The following is a 23,514-nucleotide window of genomic DNA, read 5'->3' as shown; positions in this document are numbered from 1 at the left end:
TGGTCACTAGCTGTTTCAAATGTGCATGCAGCCTCAAATAACTTCACAATATGCAGGGAACCCACCTATCAAATCCACACCATGGGATCTTTGATTCTTTGAGTACATCGCTGAGCTGTATGACTGATTTTGGACAGAAAATGCAAGTGGAAGGATTCAAGGATATTCTCAGCAATACATTTTGCTAAATGACAAAATTGTGTCTATGTGGAAGATGTGTTAACTAACTGAATTAGGCAAATTCGAACCTTTCCCATGAGCTCAGTCTTGAACTTGCTGTTAAACCATTGTAAAATAGCAATCCCTAGTACTATGTATCATATACAATAGCTTTATATCTTTCTTTGCCACAATTATTTGTATTCATATCTGATTCTTAAGAAATTATCACCCAGAGCAAAGCATAAGGCTTCACTATCCAGGAGGTAGCAGGTCAGATAGAATCCCAAACACAGTTTGTATTCTGGTACAGAGGATGAAGTCAGATCCAGCTGCAGACATCAAAGAAGCTGGTTATTTTGGTTTTTTTATTGTTATTGCTTTGCCTTGCAGTACACAGCTCTGAAACATCCACTGAGACCATGGATTCTTGAGACCAAAGCCTAGAGATTATTCAAACACATAGGAAAGTTGTGACACTGAGACAAGAAACAATCTGAAGAAAGAAGATGGACAACTGAAAGGAAGAAAAAAGCATTATCTCAATTCAACAAAAGCAGACCTGAGGTACAGGCAGACTCCAACTTCCTCAGAGCGGCAGCACACAAAAGTTAATTGTAACTCAAGTCCCCGTCCAATAACTTGACATCCAGACTGATTCTTTACTAAAGTGAAATCAAGAAGTATGAATCTCAGAGTAGCACTATCAGAACAATAGTAAATTTTCTGGATGACAGTGACTGATAATTGCTCCTGCCACTTGTTATAGGATTACTACAAGGCTTACAGCTACAGTTATACCCAGCATCACAGCAGCACAGTGCACCTCTGCAAAAAAATCTGATACTCTGATTATAATTTCTCACAAACAAGCAGCTGAATTAGCAAAAGCCATTACAATTAGCACTTCTAGCAAAACCCTACCCTCTAAGCTCAGTGAAAAGTACTGAAGACATGGGAAATAAACAATTAAAATATCTTAAAGTGACCTCTCTAGAAGTGCTGGATCCCAGCATGCAATCCGATTGCTGCCTATAAAAGACAACTCAATATCAAGGGCTGCTACCTTTCAGGTGTTTCATATTATTAAATTATAGGAAAAAATGTTTCAGAAGATCAGTATCATTAATTACCCTGCTCTCGCAGTGGATGACCATCCCGATGGACATCAGTGACAAGTGGTGTCCATCAGGTGTGTGTATGGGGACCAGTGTCACTCAGTATCTTCACTAATGACAGAAACAAAGGGATCCAGTGCACCCTCAGCACATTTACAGATGACACTAAGCTGAATGGTGTGGCTGACACACCTGAAGGAGAGGATGGCATCCAGAGGGACCTGGACAAGCTCAAGAACTGGGCCTGTGGGAATCTCATGGGGTTCAACAAGTGTGAGGAGCTGCACCTGGGTCGGGCAGTCCCTGGTGTCACTCCAGTCTAGGGGATGAACAGACCTAGGGCAGATCTGCTGAGGACTTGGGGGTGCTGCTGGAGGAGAGGCTGGACCTGGCCCAGGAAGCCAATTGTATCTTGGGCTGCATCCAAAGCAGTGTGGGCAACAGGATCCTGCCCCTCTCCTCTGCTCGGGTGAAACCCCACCTGCAGTGCTGCATCCAGATCTGGGGTCCCCAGCATAGGAAGGACCTGTTGGAGCAGGTACAGAGGAGGGCCACCAAGTAAATCAGAGGGATGGAGCCCTTCTCCTATGTGGAACAGTTGGAAGAATTGGGACTCTGCAGCCTGGAATAGAGCAGGCTTTGGGGTGATCTAACTGCGGCCTTCCAGTACCTAAAGGGAGTCTACAAGAAACTGGAGATGAACATTTATAAGAGAATGTAGAGATAGGGCAAGGGGGAATGGCTTCAAACTGAAAGAGGGCAGGTTTAGATATTAGTAAGAAATTATTTGCTTTGAGCATGATGAGGGACTGGAACAGATTGCCCAGAGAAGTTCTGGGCACCCCATCCCTGGAAGTATTCACAGCAAGGCTGAATGGGGCATTGAGAAGCCTGGTACAGTGGAAGGTGTTCCTGCCCATGGCAGAGGGGTTGCAACTTGTTGGTCTTTTGTTGGAGTCCAGAAGATCCCTCTGACAGCCCTGGAGGGTAAGGGGGCTGTACAGGGGGGTCTGGGATCTGTACAAGGGGGTCAGCTAGCCTCCCACAGAGCCCAGAAGGACTCTGATTCTGGCTTTTATCCATGGAAGTGAATGCTCACATGAAGAAAGAATCACAGATCCTAAGAATTTTGAAGTAGATAGTAGTTTGTTATAGAGTATAAATATAGAGATTAGGATTCATAGTATACGGGGCTGAGAGGACAAGATGGAGGAATTGGGGAGTGGCCCCTAGTTTTCTTGTTCTTGTTCTCATCCCCCATCTTTTGCTGATTTGGACTTTAGAGATTGGTTTAGAATAGAACTGACATGTTAGCGTAGCAAGTTAGTATTGGTAATGTTCTGTAAACAATAAATACGTCTTGGACTGTGGTTGGGTCGGGGACACGGTACATAAGGTACGGGGCTCTCTGATCCGCCCAGTCCAGGGCAGCCCAGCGCCAGTCCAACGGCGTGTCTTGCTTTGCTGGGGACGCCTTGCAAAGCCGAACAAGAACTGTTAGATAATATGAAATAAACAACCTTGATAACCTGAGCTGCTGGACTCACAGTGTCGTCTCTGCCTTTGGTGTGAAACGCTCAGGGCAAAGAGAAGACAGAAAACCTTATTATCTTGGGGAACAGCAACCCCAGGGAAATACCCAGGGAACAGCAACCCTGGGGGAAGATTTCAGCACCTCGGGGAACGGCCGCCCCGAGGGGAATCTCGGGGAACATCAACCCCGAGAGTCTTTAAGCTGCCTTCCAACCAATTTTATATTTCTGTGATTCTCTGATTCCAAGATGTGTGATTGACCATAGCATCACTACCATATCCTGACTTCTTGAAATTACAAATTCAAAATTAATAGACACATGTTGGTACAGCAGCAAGATATCACTGATAAATGAGGTAGTTGATGTCAAGTTTTGTTTCTACCAAAGTGTTTATTCTGTAATTTGGAGAAGAAATACAAAATTGTCAGTCCCAAGCTACAATATATTACAGATTTGAAATATCCATCTCTTTCCTCCTTTTCTTATTACAACTCCAAGGTGTCCTAGGTTCCTCAACCTTCTTTTCCAATTTAACTTGTCTCTCTCTGCCTCTCCCTAATCATCTCTTTTTTATTTTTTTTTTATTTTACTTTTTCTTTTCTTTTTTTTTTCTTTTAGTCTAATGAATATTCCACATTCAGGAGCAAGGATTTTTTTTTTAGGGGTGGGCTGCTGCTTCTAAAGGTGCACGCTTGTGGTCAGCAGCATTCTGTGAACAGTAGCATCTGCTTGTGTAGCTGTGAAGACATGATTACATCCATTTCAGGTTGAGATTTCATTATGCATGCCTTACAAAGCATACTGGGGCAGACAGTTGTTTCATGTTAAAGTCCACGTCCTATAATCCTTCAGGTCATTCAAAACCAAAACTGAAGTTTAGTCCAAGACTGTGTCCTGCTGTCAGCTCTCCCAAATGTAGCACTTTGCTTCTTCCATATCCATCTTCTGGCTGTCAAGATATAAAATAAAACTACTGCTTATCTCTTTCTCATCACTTTGGAAAACTCATTACTTTCTCCAAGATCTAGAAAAGAAAGAGCTAGACCAGCCCAGGAGAGTGAAGGTTTAGTTATGTGTTAATTACAGTATTAATGTGTGGCAATCTTTAATTGTGAAAATAAGATTTACACTGTAGCCAAATGGGAGTTTCTATACTGGAGGGGAAAGGCAACAAAGAGCTGGAAATGCTCTTCTTCCCCTTTCCAGCTGTTTCAGAGGATGGATCAGACAGTGCAGCATCAAGGCAGAGACTTCTAAGTTACCTCTATAGGATTTACATGCTGCTTCCTCTCTCCAGTCCCTTTCCATTGCATCACTGGGGAGAATGCAGAGAGGAACAACCAAATGTTCCAGGTGGTGGGATCAGTGCTAGAAGTGGCCAACCAGGCCCATAACACCAGAGCAGGAGTAAAATAAGACTGCCTTAAAGCATGCTTCCTCATCCCAAATGATGCTACTCAGCTTGTGAGATTATGCACCTATCTGGTTTATCTTAAAAACTGGAGCAAAGTTTTCTAATGCTGTCTCCTGAGCTCCTGTATATGATAGGTATATGCTCAGCCACGCACACACCAGGAAGATCTCCACACACACTGCCTTGGGGACCAAAGAGTTATCCCTGCACACCAGAGTGTGGTACTGGGGGAAAAACCACAGAAAAGTGCCAAGGAGTTTTGCCAGCCAAGAGCAGCTGCTGATTTAGTAAAGCAGGGACCTTTACAAATTCTGATTAAGGTCTCTACTGTACAGTGAACTCTTTGGCCCCCATTATTCACCCTTATCCTCACCTGCTGAGGCTTTACATGTACTTGCCTCAAATGTCAACATCCTTTACTCCTTTTCTTTCCATTTAATCAATTCTTTTTAGCTCTGTTCTTCACCTACCCAAAAAAGCAGAGATGTCACCTTTAATTAAAGACAAAAACACACAAACACACACCGTTCCCTCAGGCACCGAGCCTGCACAGATTATTATGTACATGCACATAACCTCCAATATGTCAGGCTGGAGATGACAAAGCTGGACAGACACAGGGGATATGGCACCCTGCCTATAAACCCTCAGACTAACAAAACATTTAGAGCTGCCTTACAGCAGATCTTCTTGTGCTCTTTAAATCTCATCTCACTCCTCTCTGTTAACTCAGTTAGGAAGGTAATCTTCTGGTTCAGGGCATTTCTACAAACTTCATCATAAAGCTCCTGTGATAGTAGGGGCCCTTTCCTAAACAGAGGAGGCATTCATCTTAAGAGTAAAAAGACTAAAGCAAATTCCAAGTACTCAAACCAATTCTGGAGCTTCAGAAAAGCTCCAAAATTCCGACACTGAATTCACATAGCAAATTGCTTTGAAAAATAATAATGTGGATTACTACCATCAGATTTAGGAACTCTCAGATGTGGTTGAGCTTGGTTTCCAAGTCCTCTGCTACAAACAAGGAGACCTAGCCACCCGCTTTTTAAATCAGACTAGATCTCTTATGTGGGGCTATCTTTTAGTGAGAAGGTATGGGGCAGCCAAAGAGTAGTTAGATAATACTATAAAATGATTATTTTCTGGGAATGTTGAATTCAAATGAACTGAGCTGTGCACTTCCCTCTTCAGTCAAACTACCCTGTGTTTCCGGATGCTCTTGCTGTACCACCTGAGCCTGCTGAGATCTGTGAAAGCAGCTCTGCCAAGCCTCAAGTGTCTGAATCTAATGACTCAGACCCTTCTCTTCACAGTCATGAGGCTGGCTTACACTCTGAGCATTTCTTAACCTTTGTGTTTTCTACTTGCCTTCTAATTTATTTATTATCACACTGAAAATAAATGTTCACCTCCTTCTGATTTGTGTGCTTAACCATCTCCAGTTCAAGCCCAAAGGGAAACAGACACATAAATAAGCAAGTCCCAGGTCTGCTACCAGAGAATCCATCGCTTTTCATTATCCAACTCTCAGTGTGCAGAAGTGCTATTTTACGCTTGTTCTGTACTAGACGAATAGCCAACTGCATCACTCACAGACTTCTTCCAGACTCCCATCCCAGCTAATTCCAGCCTTCCCCTAACATCTCACTCCTGTCATATATTCCTCCTCTTCTGATCCCCACAGCACTGCCTGTAATCCCCTTTGAGTCCAACTTCCTGTGCTGTAAGGAATGTGTACTTTCTAACAGTGTCCTTTCCCTTTTCCTGCTATCCCTCACAAGCCCATAGACTTCACTCTCATCCTCTCTATTCATTTCTCTTCTCCCACAGCAACTAAGCAACCACAGCTTTTCTAGTGAATAGCCTTGCCAGCACAGAGCAAAATGCTGACTATTTTGCAGACTTTTCTTATTAATCTGGTGGTTACCTTGTGAGGGCATTTAAAACACCTTAGCTATCATGAAGCTTAAGTTTAATGCAATAAAATAAAACAAGGATGTTATCAAGGAATCTCAGTTTCACTGATGGCAGTTTTATGATAAATCACATTCAAAAGGTACTGCTTCTCATGTGGAAGGAAATATGCTCTAACCTCAACAGCCATAATACTATTTGAGAAATGAAAGATTCCCGAAGGAATGATAGCGATCTCAAAAATTGTGCAGGAGGGATCTGAAGAAAGTGGCACACTGCTACACAGGTCTGAAAACCCAGTCAGAATCGCTGACTGAGCTGAAACCTTTGCCATGGCTGTCTGTGTCCAGCAATGAAACATGAAGGGTCTGGGGACCACTCCCACTTGAGGAAATACCCAGGATGTGTTCAAGGGAGCTCCGTGTTGGTCAGCTCCAGAATCCAACACCTGCTTCCAGGCTCCCTCCACTCCATGCTGCCCACAGCTACAAAACCTGGTTTAAAATAGCAACCAGCTTCCTACCCACTCCTCACTCCTAAAGTCAAGGAGTAGTACCACTGGACATCTCAAATACCAGCTGACACTTGCGTTCAGACAACTAAATCCCCTCCTGGAAAAGAGCAGCCCAGCTTCAGTGCTGTCACCACACCCCCAGGGACAGTGCAGACATACCCTCTGCCATGACTGGACAGTGCTTTGTATCTCTGAACACTGACTGCTGTTTGTCCTCCCAGCAACTTTTTATGAACTGAGCATGACATTTGCACCGATCACTGCATTTTCCTTACGTTTTTGCAGGAAGCTCACCTTAAACAGAAATGCAATTTATTATGTTCACAAAGGCTCCTTAACTCAGCTTGATTCAGATAAGATTTTATTTTAGGAAGAATATGATTATAATGCCTGGAATGAGGAAAAATAAAAACTGCAGATGTTCCTAAAATACTACAGATTGGACTCTGATGTGCTAGACACACTGTATGTAATAAGTCAGATAAAAATAAATATCCATGTAACCACCATGATTTAAACATCTGGAAGGTAAGTAAAGTTGAAAGCCTTAATGAAAAATACAATATGAAATTAAATAATCATATTATTATAACTTTATAAACTGTTTTTGAATTCAGCTATGAAGAACGATATTATTATGGGCATGATTTGAACTGTCTTCTAGAGAACAAACCCTAGTAGCACTTTTCAGGCTTACAACGTAAAACAAAACATATTTTGGGAACTAATAAAAATACGATGCTGATAGCCCTGGCATGCAGCTCTCCAAAGGATACTTTGCTACCAAATAAAAAAGGCTCAACTTCACAGTATAAAAACTTGCAGACTGCTAGATTTTGACAAACTATGGAACTGCATTGGGTTTGAGTGGCAAAGTTTTATAGTTGGGGATCTACAGAGTGACTCCTGTGAGAAGCTGCTCAAGACTTTCCCCATGTCCAAGAGAGCCAATGCCAGCTGCCTTCCAAGATGGACCCACCACTTGCCAAGGCCAAACCCATCAGTGTCAGTGTTAGCGCTGCTGAGATAATCACAGAAAATCATTGAGGTTGGAAAGATCTCCAAGATCATTGAGTCCAAACTTTCACCAAATGTCAACCTGCCAATTAAACCCTGGCACTAGGTGCCACATCCAGTCCTTTTTTGTACACTTCCACAGAAAATGACTCAACGACTTCCCTGGGCATCTCACTCCAATGCTGCTTAACCACTGTTTCCATGAAAAAATTCTTCCTCATGCCCAGCCTGAACCTCCCCTGATACAGCTTGACACCATTTCCTCTTCTCCTGTCACTGGTTCCAGGGAGGAGAGCTTGACCCCTACCTGGCTGCAAATTCCTTTCAGGCAGTTGTAGAGAGGGATAAGATCAACCTTGAGCCTCCTTTTCTCCAGGCTAAACTCTCCAGCTCCTTCAGCTGCTCCTCATAGGAGCATAGTGTAGGCCAGACCCTTCACCAGCTCCATTGCCATTCTCTAGACTCACTCCAGCTCCTCAATGTCCTTCTTGCCAGACACAGGATTCAAGATGTGGCTTCACCAGTGCCAAGTACAGAGGGACAATCACTGCCCTGCTCCTGCTGGCCACACTATTGCTGACACAGGCCAGGATGCCATTGGCCTTCTGGGCATTGGCCACCTGGGCACAGCCTGGCTCATGCTCAGCCACTGTGGCCCAGCAGCTCCAGATTCTTTTACCTGGGTTGCTTTTCATCTGCTCTGCCCCCAGCCTGTAGCACTGCAGGGCATTGTTGTGACCCAAGGGCAGGACCCAGCTCTTGGCCTTGTTGAGCCTCATACAGTTGGCTCTGGCTCATTGATCCAGTTTGTCCAGATCCTTCCTGCCCTCCAGCAGATCAGCACATCCACAAAACTTGGCATTGGCTATAAACTTACTCAATCTCCTCATCCAGACAAAGACGTTAAAGAGGACTGGCCCCAATACTGAGTCCTGAAGAACACCACTGGTGACCAGCCATCAGCTGGATGTGACTCCATTCAGCACCAATCTCTGGGCCTGGCCATCCTGCCAGTTTTAACCCAGATAAGAGGTCTAAGCCTGTCTAAGCCATGGGCTGCCATTTTCTCCAGAGGAAGTCAGTGTCAGTGGCTTTACCGAAGTCCAGTCCCAAGCCCAGGCTGGCTGGGCCTGATCCCCTGGTTGTCCTATATGCACTGCATGATGGCACTCAAGATCTGTTTCACACTGGAGCAGGGGAAGACTGTGAGGAGTTCTTCCCTGAAGAGGAAGGAGTGGCAGAGACAACATGTGATAAACTGACTGCAGTGCCCATTTCCCATCCCTTTGCTGCTCTGAGGGAGAAGATAGAGAAGATCAAGAGTGAAGTTTAGCCCAGTAAGAAGAGAAGGGTGGAGGAAGGTGTTCTAAGATTATGTTTTATTTATCATTATCCTACTCTGATTCTGACTGGCAGTAAGTTAAAATAATTTCCCCAAGTTGAGTCTATTTTGCATGTAGCAGTAACTGCTCTCACCCCATGATCTCCCCCTGTCCTTACCTGGGGCCGTGAGCCTTTCATTATATTTTCTCTCCCCTGCCCAGATGAGGAAGGGAGCAACAGAGTAGCTTTGGTGGCCACCCAGCATCCAGCCACAGTGAGCCCAGCAGGGCACACAGCAATAAGAGCTTTCCTGTACTCTCTGTTGCTTCAGCTTTAGTCTTGAGGAAAATGTACTTTTCCTTTTCCTTTGGGGAAAACACCTTTAATTTTCTTGTTCATTCACTTCTTGGCCTCTGACAAGAGTCAAAAGGGTGGCAGTTGCCAAAGTCACTTATTGATTTTCTCAGTTTATTTATAAATTCCAGACATGCAAGTGCCTGTCTTCAAATTTTAACACTTGGTATTTCACACCATTAAGTAAATTGCCAGGAAGCCTGCTTCCTTTCCACCTCTGCAACTTCCACATAACTAGCAAACTGCCCTCACAGAAAGTTCATCAAACTTTGGCTTTCATAGAAAGCTTTCAAATGTAGGTCTTCTTCACTGAAGCTGTATGTGAAAGTTACCTGTCTTTTCTACTTTAAAGAAGGCTTTCTTCTGTAGTCTTAGTCTACCAGTACACAGGAAGGAAAGCTCTGTATTAAGATGAAAAGTAATAGGAAGCAAAGGGGAAAGTAAAAAGATACAGTATGAGATCAACAGGAAGTTTCAAGGCTAATCCCAGTACAACACATTGCAGTAATCCAACAGAATGAGACAAAAACCATGAATCACTCTGTCAAGCTCTTGATTTCAGAGAAATATGGCAAACACTTATATGCAGGCAGAAAAAAACACACAACCATAAATTCTTCATGGATAGTGCTGAAAGCACTCCCAAACTACAAGCCCTGTAAAAAACTGAGGGCAAACCCTCTCCATAACAAGGAGCATTCCTGTTGCTGCTGTTCTCCTCAAGATTCTTTCCTCATATTGTTCATGTCATTAATTTTACTTTACATCACAGAAATCTTAGCTTTTTTTCCTTTTGATCCCATGCAGTGCAAAAACCAAAAAAGAAAGAATCAGATCACCCTGGCTGAATGATAGAGCATCACCTCACCAGCCACATAACCAGAACTCCCCATCTCTTTTTCTACATGGACTGCTTAAACCTGGTCAGACAGGGACAAGCTTAGAACTTCAAACAGGCCCACAAGAAAAAAGGAATGCTACAAGTGAACAAACTTGTAAATTCCTGCTGAATCCCTGAACTCATCAATCGACTCCTAAAACTTGTGTTGATAGTTGTTTTATAGTGAGCAGATAATTATTTGAAAAATACCTTTTTAAGGGGTGATTTTTGATTTAAGCTGATGAAGAAAGATTAAAAGAAAGCCTTGCAAGATAAATTATGAAGATATTTTGCTTGAAAAAGTGAGAGCTTTTAAATTTAAAAACTACAATCAATATCAAATCATCTAAAAACACAAAACACAAGAATCATAATATATTAGTGGGGTTCTGTAGTCTTAGAATAGATTTCTCATTAAAAAATCAATATCTAATTTTACTCTGAAATACAAGAAAAATATACTGTGCATTTAATCACAAAGGAATTTACACACTTTTTACATATACACTAGCAGAATCAATTCATATAATTTTGCAATTTCCACCTTTGAGTAAATACAGTTCCTTTCTGTGAGTATATTGAAAAACAGCTACTTGAAGAAACCAAAGAAAAACAAAATACACTATGAAGACTGCAGGAAGTTATGGGTATGCAGAACACAAAGTAATTAAAAAAAATACAGATACACTTCTGAACAGTGATAAAGTGGTTTGTGGGTTTTTTTCCCTCTCTCTTTCTTTCTTCAGAAAAGTAGGTAGCCATGCCTTGGTTTCACTTTTCTCTAAGTTTACTTTCTGTGTAAGGCTTGGGGTGTAACTGAGCAAATACTGGATGCATTCGGGTAAAATGTGCTTTGGTCTGCAATACACAAGATTTATACAGACGTATCCCGTTTAAACAGACTGAACAATTCTTCGGTTTTACTCCAGTTAACAGATGTGCTTCCAGTGAGACTTGCTCAAGGCAGAGTCACCACAGTTAAACAAACTCAGCAGAGACCTGGGACCACAGAAAAATAAAGTTTTGCTTGTCCACGGCAGCAACTGTGTCAGTTGTCCTTACGATATGACTGCAGGCAAAATTGTTCCTAATTTTCAACTCTTGAACAACTTTCACCAATGTACTCTGAATGTTTACAGCAATGCTAAGCAACATAATGTTGCAATTAAAGTCCATAAAGAAACTTGTACATACTTCTATACAGCCAGGTTCCATATTCTTAGGTACAAGCACATATACACACATAAAGCCTCTTTTAATTCTCATCCATAAAGTGCAAACCCATTACCCTGACACTTTGCAGGGAGCATCCTGGGCCAAAATCAATAGAGGTAACCTAGGATGATCTAGAGCCTCATAAATTCTGTCCTTTCTTCTACACTGCCTCAGCTCATGCTCCATGCACTCCATCAAACAGCTGCCTTCCCGTTCCACATCTATAGCAAAAAACACATGACCAGCAGAACATGACACTGTATCACTGAAGTTTTTCTTGCAATGTCAAACTTTCTGCAATAAATAACAGTACCAAGGAGACTTATCACTTAAAGTGACTAAAATACTCAGAGGTTTTTCTCATTCTTTCACTGCTCAAACTTTCACATTTTTTCATCTATATCTGTGCAATATCATTTAATCAGTACAAAATTTAGTCTCCTGATATCAAATGTCAAAATGATTCTAAAGTTAATACTACAAATAAGCAGAAGTGCAGTGACTTTACTTTGAAAATAACTTAATATAAAAGGCTAATTAAAAACTTAGAGAATAATGAATATAAATTTAAAAAATGCTCTGCTTTCTTAGAACTTGCAAGTGCTAAGAAATTGTGCAAAGAAAAAGGATGAGAAAGCTCAGACTGCTATTTTATGTGGTTTTGCATAGCTCTTGATGCTTTTTCCAAGAGCAATGAAATCAGTAGAAGAAAACAGTTGCACTAAAAAATCATGGCTCAAAACACAAGTAAACACATTCAATCATCCAGCTCTGAAACTGGCCTTTTCTTACGTAAACTGCTTCATTGTCATTTCTTTCAAAATCTTATTACTAAACATTTAATCTTTAACATGATTATTACCCAGAGATGTAAATAGTTCACAGTGAAAACTTTGGATTGTTTGTATAGTGTAGGACCATGGATTTTCTAAATATCTGTGTAAATATCTGTTCTAAATACCTGGAAAGAGAGTGAATGTATCAATAGAAGTATTACAAAATCCTAGTTTATAGATATGATTTTGAACCTTTCCCGGTGTATTCAAAGACTTTAAAATTAATATATATTTTACAAAAACGTAGACAAAATCTTCATGAGCAGTGGCTACAATATTTTTAGTGCTCACTAGGCTCACAGTCCAAACAAGTTTTGAACAAAATGTATCATCTTTTATTAGACCTGCTAGCATAAGATGTAGACAGAGTTTTGGATACATAAGTACTTTGATCAATTCAGAGTATGCAGTATTGGTAACCTAGAGAAACACTTTGAGAAGACACTTCACACTTAGGTCGTTCAAGCGTGTGAAGACTTCCATTAGCAATTTTCAGAACAAACAGAGTGCTCTGCTTCTTGCTAAAAGAGTAGTGCCTTTTTTCCCTGCAATATAATAGTACTTACACTAAAATAGTGTTGTTAGGCTGTGCTCCATTCATGAGCAATGTCCTGATAAATTTCATATAATGAAGTTCAAAAAGTAACTCTCAATTAAGGATCTTAAAGTAAGTAACTGTGTTTTGATGTAAGGCATTTAAACAACCATTCTATAAATTTACTAGAATTTAGTGTTTATCTAAAGCCCAAAATACAGAGAAATTTTTTTTTTTGTTACACCTCAGATCCTCAAAACTTGAAACAGGTAATTTCCTAAATCCTCCATGGTCATCACTAAAAAGTGCAGCTCTATCTGCTAGATTCATCCCTGATCAAAAAGCAACTTTCAGGACATACACTGATGTTCATTGATTCCAGGAGGCCTTAATGTAGGTAAGATGGACCAAAACATTAGGAGATTTCTAACAATACATTTTTATTACAGATATCTGAAAAAACTCCATATACAGACAGGCATATACCCTTATCTTCAAAAGTATGAACAGTGTTTACCATAGGCAAAGTGTACAAAGTCCTGACACTGAAAATAAGACACACAGGATGTGAAGAAACAAAGAAATTTGTACCTAAACAGGTGTTCTAATTCAACCTAGAACTGTCTGGAAACAGCCACTCATCATGCCGTGTCTCTTCACTCTGAAGTGGCAACTGTATGAATGGTTTTGTGTGTCATTATTCTGAAAATTGCAACCAGCTCTTCTTGCCTCTGTAACAATGCCAGAAAATATATTTGGAACATGGCTTTCTAGCTTAGAACTCTCTCTGGACATAAGTATCTGACATGCAATCAAATTTTGAGGAAGATTACTTCAGTTCTAAGTACAAAGAATAACAACACAATCCTATCAATTGTCTTATCTAAGAAACTATTAAATCAAACTCATAGTGGTATTCTTTTCTGCTGCTTTTTGTGAATATCAAAAGTGAGTCTGACTAACATTTACTGTATAAATTCCCAAATGAAGCAACACTATAAACATTGCATAATACTTTACCATACCTATGAAGTATAAAATAAGGGATAAAACAACCATAATTCTTGACAGATGTAGATATCTGATAAGATATCTGCACCCTTACTGATCTAATACCTGCATTTGAATGAGACAAATCATACAGAGGTGTAAATCTGGTGAGGTGTAAACCATTTCAGTAATTTTAAATGTATGGAAGTATTTTCTAAAAGCAGAATGGAACTCTTACTCTGTGTTTGTGACTGATAAAATAAGATTTTTTTACATGTTTTATCACTGCTGGGAGCTGAAGTCAGACTATAGGCACGCAAGCTTTTTCCCCTAAAATGTAATTGCATGCTAACATCTATTAATTAAAACTGATAGGCCCAGGGGAGTAGACAAATGCAGCAGCCACCAGTGGGTAGAGCAGAGGAGAAGGTAAAACGAGCTAGAAATTATAATTGGCTCTAACTATTGGCAACCCAAAACAGAATTTCAGTTTTGTCATGTTCCACCTTCAATAATGCCTTCATTTCAACAAGCTTGAATTCAAGGGCAGCACTATTTTTAAATAGCCTTTTCTTAAGGCATTAATCTCAAGTCTTAAAATGCTTAGTAAACACTTGATGAGGGAAGCATGCTACATCTTTGTTAGAGATGCTTTCCTATCCAAGGATGCAAAAAACTCTTTGTATGAGTCTTCAGAAATAAAGGGTGTTGACAAGACTGAGAATTTCAAATCTCTCTTAATGTCGTTATCCCTCTGCTATTTTCCAGAAAAATAAACAACAGGATAGTACCCTCCCCCTCTAAGAAGTCTCTTCTGCCTAATTCCTTTTAAGATAAGGTTTATAATAATTCTGTACTTTGAGAAGTTCCTGCCCAGAGATGATGTTCTTTCACACACTCTTTGTCTTCACCCTTCTGCAGGGCACAGATAATGCCCCTGAATCTGAAGAATGACAGACTTCCTAGTTAGAAAGTATTACTGCAATGTCAGGCAAAGCGGGCAATGAAGCTCTGGCAGAATCTTGCATCAAGTGGAGAATCATGTCGGAAGACGCATGCGCAGAAATAATGCCCTGTGTATTGCAATAAAACCACTTAAACTGGGGGCAGAAAAGAGCTCTGGACACAGCTTGCACTTCAGACATTCCAAAAGTTCAACATACACCGATCTGAACCCTGTGTCTAAAAGATGGTAGAAATGTTTATTGCTATCTGCCAACCCCTATCACCTCCCGTTCTTCTGTAGATTTTAAGAAATGCCTATCAATCTGCTATTGTCTGCTGACAGTCTCCTGCTCCTCCTCAGCAGTGAGATGGCTGCCCAGTACATCAGTCAATGACTGCCTCATAATTGCCTTGCTAGTGACTGTATTCAGTTGTGAACATGTTTGGACTCCTCAGTCTCCTTAGAAAACTCAGTCCACCCTCAAGTGAAAAAATGATTATCAATTCTCTGAAATACCCTGAAAGGCATGAAAACACTCCTTGCAATTCTGAGGGCACCACAAGTTGTCTGCTTTATCAAAACACATTTATGGCCATAGCTCAGACTGGCCTCTCAGACTGATGAAAACCTGAAACTTCAAATGTTGTTAAATTCCTTCTGATGTTTCCATTGGCCAAAAGGCCACAACAATTTCCACACTGCTCAATTTCCTCTCCTCCTCTTTGAGCAAAGGCCTTGGGCAGTAAAGAGAAAAGGTTGAGGAGCAGTGACCAAAGCAATCCTTTCCCCGAATTATTTGAGCACATGTTTAGATACTGGTCTCTCTTATAAATCGGAAAACATCCAGCATAAGGACATGCCAAGTCTTGCACAAGGAGAATAATCCCAGGGGCCAACCAGCTGGAAAGAAGCTCTGCAGAGAAGCAACTGAGAATTCCTGGTCAAGCTGAAGGTGAGCCAGCAACATACACTTGCAGCAAAGAAGGCCAATGCCATCCTGGGCTGCACTGTAAAAGCATCACCAGCAGACTGAAAGTGGTGATCTTTGCTCTCTGTTATGTCTGAATGATAAATCTACTTCTGGGCTCCTCGATAAAACAAAGACATGCTGGAGCCAGTGCAGCAAGGAGCCATAAATACAGACAAGGGACAGGAGCACATCACGTGAGGAAAGGCTGAGAGAATGGGGATTGTTCAGCCTGAGGAAAGAAGACCCAGAAGGATTTTTACAAGGGTAAATTCCCAATGGGGTGGACTAAAGAAGACAGAAGCAATGGACACAAACTGAAACACAGGTAGTTCCATCTGAATGATTACTGTGACGGTAACTGAATATTGGAAAAGACTGTCCAGAGAGGTTGTGTAGTCTCCATCTTTTGACATACTCCACAGCCACCTGTTCTTTATCCTAGGCTACCTGCTGCAGGTGGCCCTGCTCTGAGTAGGGGGATGTACGAGACAATCTCCAGAAGTTAAAATCGTTTCATCATGGATTTGTATGCTCAAGTGTCAGGATCAGAGCTGGCACTGCCAGGAAGAGGTGCAAGGTAATATTTGAACAGTCTTTCTGGGTGATTCGAGGAGCTTAAAATACACATGCACACAATAAGCAATCTGCACTCTGCTCCCTGCACCATCATAGAGTCTGAAACATCGTGGTTCCAAATTGCTTTAAGTACAAAGGAAGAAATAAAGGCTCTAAAGGCTCTCAAGCAGAAGCCTCTATTCCTCCTGCTCCACTGCAGAGAAAATGAGATTCACGCAGCCATGGAAAGAATAAATAAGAGGGAGGCCAAATCAGGAGAGAGTCTTGGTAGTATTTATCTATTTGTCCTTTAATTCCTTGGTGCCAAATGTACAACCAGTTCCCAGAACTCTCAATTCCTCCATGGTTTCTCAGTGGGATTAAAGATAGGCTTTCAACCCTTGATCCTAAAGATAAGACAGACTTCCTCAAGATGGCTCCTTCACTCTCACTTTTATTTATGGAAAGTGGCCCAGTTTCAACAGAAAGGAGGAAGAATGATCCTACCTCTTACTTCCCTACTTTTTATGGAAGGGCACTTATTTTCAGGGGACTTACAGCATACAGGCTAAGAAGGTCTTGGAACCGTACTTCCTCCTGTTGCCCATAAGTACTACACAAAATGAGGACAGCAGCAGCTGATACTTTGAGCAGTATTCAATGTTTTCTGACAGTGACAGGTGTGGTCCAAGTGCCAGAAAGGGAGAAGGAAAGACACTGTCTCCAGGAAATTGCTTGAGAGCACAAGCCTCCTGGTCATTGGTTAATCCTTAGTTACACAGCAGTGAAGGCTGGAAGCTTCCAGGTGCCCCAAGAAAATTATAGAGAAGTTACTTTGGAAACCCTGAAACAGATATTCTCACCAACTGCCAGTGACCAAGATTTGGCAGCCCTGAAACATGAGCAGCTGCAATATCCCTATGGATTCTAGAGACCTGAGTTCTATTAAAATCATGCTAATGTACCATACTAGGTGGTCAAAACAAGGTGTTAGCATCAAATTCTCCCTAATTATTAACTGCCATGAAAAATCTTGAGGTAACTTTTAAGAGGGGAAGGTTTCAAGTACATGCTACCCCCTCTACTGAAGCTACTCAGAGTTACAAAACTACAATGCACTTCCCGTGTCTTAGTTAACTTTTCTACTATTGCCACCACCTCAGACAACAGTCTCACAGCCTTCTTAGGTCCCATCAGAAGCTTAGTAAGAGCTTTTATCCCCACTTAAGTTTACTTTAGCAAATATGAATGCCATGGTAACTAGGAACCACTTCCTAATTACCGGCCAAAATTTGAACAGAACTGGAACTCAACTAGCTCTCACAGTTTCCATTTAGTACTTGCCTAACACAATGAGACAAGGCAGACAACTACATATAAGCAAACTTGATCTTAAGTACACACATATATATAATTCTGTGATTTCTCTGTGATTGAAGTTTGCTGTACATAACTGGTTTTTTCAGTTCAAGGCACCTTATATCCATAGGCAAAATAGTTGTCTCAGTCTACCTAGTGTTTGAATGTACACTCTAAACCTTTAAACTATTTTGTCTTTCAATTTTACACACATACACGCACTTTTGCAAATGACAGTTTGTTTCTCTCTTCAGTCTCATTGAAAACTTACCCTTTCATGCTTCTTCACAATTTTTTAGTCACATCAGTCACCTGCTGGGCAATATCTGGACTTCAGGCTAGACATCAGCCACTCAACATGAAACCCTTCCCTTCCAGCTACAGGAGTATCTACCAAGTAAAACATGAAAAAATGCCTCCAATGTGAATTAGTCTGCAGAGGAGGCCATTTTACTACTGTTCTATGCAAACATTTATTCATACAAGAAAAGCAAAAGCTTGGGTGTCTAAGGCCAAGTACTATTAAAAGAGATGATTGAGACTATAGTCTTCAGAGATATGCACAAAATCTGGCAGTCAGTGCAAAACAGGGAAACAAGAGTGGATGAAAGTTGAGTACACCATGGTAAAGCCCCATCTACCCAACAGACTGCTTTCCATGCAGGTCTCAAATGTGTGGCAAATAGGAAAGTGATGTTCTCCCAGCCACAGAGGAACAAAAACACAAAGCTCTGAAGCTCCAAGATGAGATAGAGGATCTGCTTACTACTCCCAGACTGTGAGGCTGCACTGAAGAGGTTTCAGTTTCTACTTAGTGCCTGGCAAGCACCAAAGGGTTCATGTGGATTTCAGTCTTCAATGCCATGCAACAGACTGGGACCACAGTTCATCAAATGAAGGCATGGATACGGTCTCAGGAATACCTGGTGACACTGTCCCCACTGCAGAAGGAATGCAGAACCTGCCTTTGGATATGAAGGCAATTTCAAGGCAATCAGTTAATGGCAAAGCGTTCCTCAAGCCAAGGTACAGCTGTTTGTGAAACACGCAAAAGAAAGAACCTTCACAAAAGCCCAGACTCCTCAACACATTACTCCATGGCATTCAACAAGTCATAGGACAGCCAAGTGTTCCCCTTCCACAAACACCACCCACAGCAGTGTGAAATCTGGTATCGGAAGGGTGCGGGAAAGACAAGGTCTCTGCCACTGACCAGGTGTGCCTACAAAAAGAAAGTCACACTGGCCAGTGTAACATGTATATCTTTATCCTGAGGGGGTGACAAGCTCTGTTAGCCCCACTGCTGAAGGAAACTCAGCAGACCAACAAACTGACAGATAGGACAAGGTCCTGGAAAGCAGCAAGCAGGTGGTCTCAAACTGAAGGATGCGTTTGTAACACTCCAGTGCAAGCAGTGAGAACAGCTCAGCGTCCATAGTCCTGCACCCTGTAACAGTGCCCTGTTTGCAGGCTGGCACGCTGCAGTACGTGCTGATGTCAGCATGAACTGGCAGAGAGGGTTTACAAGAAAGCTTTTAGCTGAGAGTCAGAAACAGGGATCAGGAAGACAGAGAGGTACAGACCCAAAGGAGAGACCGATGACCCTAACTGCTTTCACTTCTCCTGAAATCCATATAGTCCATTCACAGAAGCACTTCGAATTCCCCTTCAAATTTCACAATTTTATCACCACTGTGTGAAGAATATAGTCATTTAACCAATATTTCTTTCTATGATTTTCTGCTATGAGGAGTGCTGGAAAGGAAAATTACAAGTACTGTTTTAGAAACTTTCATTGCTATCAGGACATCCAGAACAGGAGAGAAATGCTGCACCCTTTTTAGCCCTTATGATTCATGAGACAGCACATATCCGGCCTCCGATCAGCCCAGGATTGAAGGTAGCCTAGTTTGCAGCATAGATTCTCAACTTCACTTTCAGGAAAATTACAGATTTGCATGTGGGTGTTACAGATGGAAACATTTCTCCACCAGGTGGTTTTGATGAAAACTGGTGGCAGTTTTCTTAAGACATTTGGATAATCAGAAAATCTTTTAACAAAGATAATAGGAAGGGGTGGTGATGATATCTGATTTTTATAATATAGCTGTGTCATCTGACAGCACCACTGTATATTTGTAACAACCCTTTATAAAATTATGGAAGTAAATTCTTTCAAAATTCCAGTCTTAAAAGAGTTACTTGGAAAGGTGTGTCAAACTCTTATCCCAAAAGGAAAGTAAGTGCTCAACATACAGAAAAGGCAAATGTTGTCAGAAAATCTAGTGGCTCTCTCTAAGAGTTGAATCATAACCCATAAGAAAAATATTTGCTGTGACTTGATTTTTACAAACTATGGATATAGCTAAAGTGAGTATACAGGTTTGTAAGTTTTCCAATGTATTTTCCCTCAATTTCTGGTTCTTTAAATAAACACAGAAATCTATTTAAATTCTGTTACAAATTCTCAGGCCAATGTAGAGTATAGACTGTTATTCTCATCATTTGAAAGAACTTTTGTAGGGAAATAAATGTTTAAATTTGGTATCACAAACCTGTGAAAATAATATAAAGTAGTTTCTAGTTGAATTCACAAAGCACCATTTTTTGCCTCATTCTAAAAATTATATTTGAAGTGTCTTAAGTTCATTTAGTGAAACGGCTGAAGATTCCCATCATCTCATAGGAAAGGAAATATCAGTCCAGAATTCAGAAACACCAATGCAAAAGGGGAAAAAAAAGGGGGGGAAGGGAGTGAAGGGGAGTGAAAAAAGGAGTAAATTTTATTCTCTACCCAGTGTTAACAAGAATAGGGCTCAGAACATACCATCTCTACCAACCGAAGTTCATTCTCACAGCAACTCTAAGATTTATAGTATTCCTATACTATAGTATTCCTATCCTATTCCTGCAACATCATTACAGAACCAGTAATCTTCTTCACAGGATAAAAGCTAAATATTTGTAGAGAAGTAGCTGTGCTGGAGGACAAGGAACGGGATACATATCGTTTAGAGCCTTTGAGTTACTCCTTTATTTAATTTTTTTTTCTTTTTATGAATAGAAACTGTGGAGAGATCCTTCACTCACGTTTCCCCACAGTGACTAACACAATGCATTTTCACAGAACATTTCTCATTGCAATCACCCCACCTCCAAGGGTAGCCACACCCCAGGCACAATGAACTGCAACAGCAAACTGAACTCTTCCTGTTGAACTGAGATCCAAGCACCACAGTCCCGGACAGCTCCCAGCCGGCACGGCACTGACAGCTGGGCCTCAGTACCCACCATTGCAAGGATCTCCAGCAGCCCCCGTAAAAATTCAGAGCCAAGAACGAATAGGAAGGGACAGGGACAACAGCGTGCTAAAACGCGGTCCCAGTTTCACCACGCACAGCGCACGGGGCCGAAGGCGGGAGCCTGCGGGGACCTGGTCCCCGGCCGTGGGGAAGAGCCGACACCTGCATCGCCCGAGCGGGTATTTCCGACGCAGCCAGCAGAAACACCCAGATCACGTCACACCTTCAGCGCATCCCTCCGAGCACAGGTGCATGCAAGCAGGCGGCAGTGAGGTAAGGGTACACCTCCTGTGGCACGGAGGGTCTGCGTGGCGTCAGAGGCTCGCCCTGTTCCAGCCACCTCTCCCACCACCTCCCGCCCGGAGCGAACAGGCCTGACGGGCTGTCAGAAGAGGAGAAGCCGTGATTCTCCTCCACAGGCCACGACTCCAATATGTTTATTCTCATCACTCGCAGTAGGCGATTCAGCAACGTTACGTTTGAAGCCTCCGACTGACGGAGGAGGCTAAAAAATGTGATCACATGCGATGTTTGGCAGGGACGAGGGGGTGAGGGAAAAGGTTCAAAAGAGGCTGTGGGGATCTGGTTTCCAAACATGGCACCTACCCACGCCCCGCGCTCCCCGCACCCCTCCCCGTGCCGCCGGCAGCGGGATAAACCCACTCCCCCGGCGTCCCGCCACCACGCACGCCCGCCCGCCCGCTGGAATGAGCAGTGCGACTAATTCCGTATCTAATTCCTAATTTCGAACGCCCTGCTGCCCCACAGCGCGCTGCCGCCCGTGGCCGCCCAGCCGGCGGCGGGCGGGCCGGGGCCGGCGGCCCGGGCGGGCGGAGCGGGGGCCGGGGGTGTGCCGGGCGGGGGCAGCCGCCCCGGCCCCGCGGCGGGCGGCAGCGGGGGCCGAGCCAGGCGGGGGCAGCACGGCCGCCGCGGAGGCTCCCGCACGGAGGGGAAACCCCACCCAGCGGCCCCTCCTGGCAGAGGCGGGGTTTTGGGGACCCCAAAGGAATCCCACCTCGCCCCTCACCCCCGTGTCGGGGTTTCCGCCCGCCCTGCGCCGCCGGCTCCCTCGGGGCGGGGAGGGCCGCCGTCCCGCTCCGTCCCGCCGCGCCGGGCTCCCCCGGCGGTGCCGCCTCGGAGGAGCTGCCCGGGGTGGGGGAGGAGGAAGTTACGGGCCGGGAGCGGAGCGGGACCGGGGCTCCGCGGCGCCAGCCCCGCCGAGCAGGGCGAAGCCGGTGGGCTCCGGGCGCGGGCCGGCTCCCGCTGTGGCAGCGCCCGCTCCGCCCGCCGGCGATCGGTGCGTGAATGAGTGCCGGAATGAATGAATGACTAGCGTCTGCTTACTTGAGCATGGCCTCTTCTTTTTCTTCCTCCTCTTTCTGCCGGTCCATCACTGCCATGATGATGTTCCTCTCCTCCTCTGTCAGGTGGCTCAGGTCGGGCAGCTCCTGCATCGGAGGGGGCACCGTGGGCGGGCGAGGGCCGCGGGGCCCCACCGAAGAAGACATTTTCTTTCCGCCTCTCCCTTACACCTTCTACCTCTGCACGGCGAACCCAGCCAGCCTCTCCTCCGCCCCCTTCACAGGGTAGTCCTCCGAGCAGCGGCAGCCGGCAGCTTTCTGGCAGCAGCGGAGGAGGCGGAGACCCAGCCTTTCATGGTTGCTTGCATCCACCCCGGCCCGGTGCTGCCGCTGCTCGCTCCCTTTGTTTCCGCGGCTTCGGGGAGCTCAGGGGCTGCCGCGCCGCCGCCCGCAGCCCATCCTCCCGGCGGTGGGCGTGCGGGGCGGGGTGCGGTGGCGCGGAGGGCTCCGGATCGCCGCCGGCGGGCTGCGTGCGGGAGCGGGGGGCGGTGCGCGCCGCCGGCCGGCCGGGAAGGGCGGGTGCTGCCGCCGCCGCCGCGATGCTCCGCCGCTGCGAGCCTGGCGCTGGAGGAGGGAGGGAGCGAGGGAGGGAGGGGAGCTCGGTGCCGGTGAGGCGGAGTCCGAGGCGCGGCGCCGCTGCCTCTGCTCGTGCCCCTGCCCGCGTCGGGCACCCGGGCCGGCCGCGCCTCTCCCTCCCCGCCGCCCCCCGGGTTCGTCCGGCGCCCACACGGCCGCGGCGCTGGCCCCGGCACCGCCGCCCTCCTCACGTCCTCCTCCAGGTTTCCTCACCGCGGGTGCTCGCCCGGGTTCCCGCCAGGGCTGCCGGCTCGCCCGAGGCAGGGCCACCCGTGGGAGGGTGCGGGTTTGCTGCGGAGCTGCCTGGGGCGCGGGGGAGCCTTGGGGTCCCAGTGCTGCCGCCGCTCCCTCGGGCGTGAGCCTTGCTGGCACCAGCTGCAGCCCCCTGACCTTAAGCCAGCGCTGTCACCGCTCGCCCGTCCCTTCCTTAGAGTCCCACGCTTCACTTTTTTCATACGCTTCTTAAACCCCGTTAGTGCCACCCATGCCATGGTTCACGCACCTCCCATGCGGGTGAAAATTGCTTTTGTCTATCAGACCCATTTTTTAACTACTGTGACCCACTAAAACTGGCCACGAAACATACCACAGTGCCGACTGCTCAGCTGAGGGATTAGTGCACAGTGAAACAAAATGTCATG

At 44.4% G+C, this 23,514-nt stretch overlaps 1 protein-coding gene across 1 annotated transcript in view; it reads right to left on the bottom strand.

The window, feature by feature from the left end:
- RIMS1 (regulating synaptic membrane exocytosis 1) overlaps positions 1–22,814 on the bottom strand; it is a 298,872-nt gene extending 276,058 nt beyond the window's left edge. Inside the window, exon 1 of the mRNA XM_063389461.1 lies at positions 22,281–22,814. Coding sequence (XP_063245531.1) covers positions 22,281–22,444 — 164 coding nt within the window. The 5' untranslated portion in view covers positions 22,445–22,814. The remainder of the gene's footprint in view (positions 1–22,280) is intronic.
- Between the last annotated feature and the right edge of the window lie 700 nt (positions 22,815–23,514).

This window comes from Prinia subflava, chromosome 2 (assembly GCF_021018805.1).
Source record: "Prinia subflava isolate CZ2003 ecotype Zambia chromosome 2, Cam_Psub_1.2, whole genome shotgun sequence".
NCBI classification, from domain to species: domain Eukaryota; kingdom Metazoa; phylum Chordata; class Aves; order Passeriformes; family Cisticolidae; genus Prinia; species Prinia subflava.
This window is presented reverse-complemented; position numbering and strand designations above follow the sequence as displayed.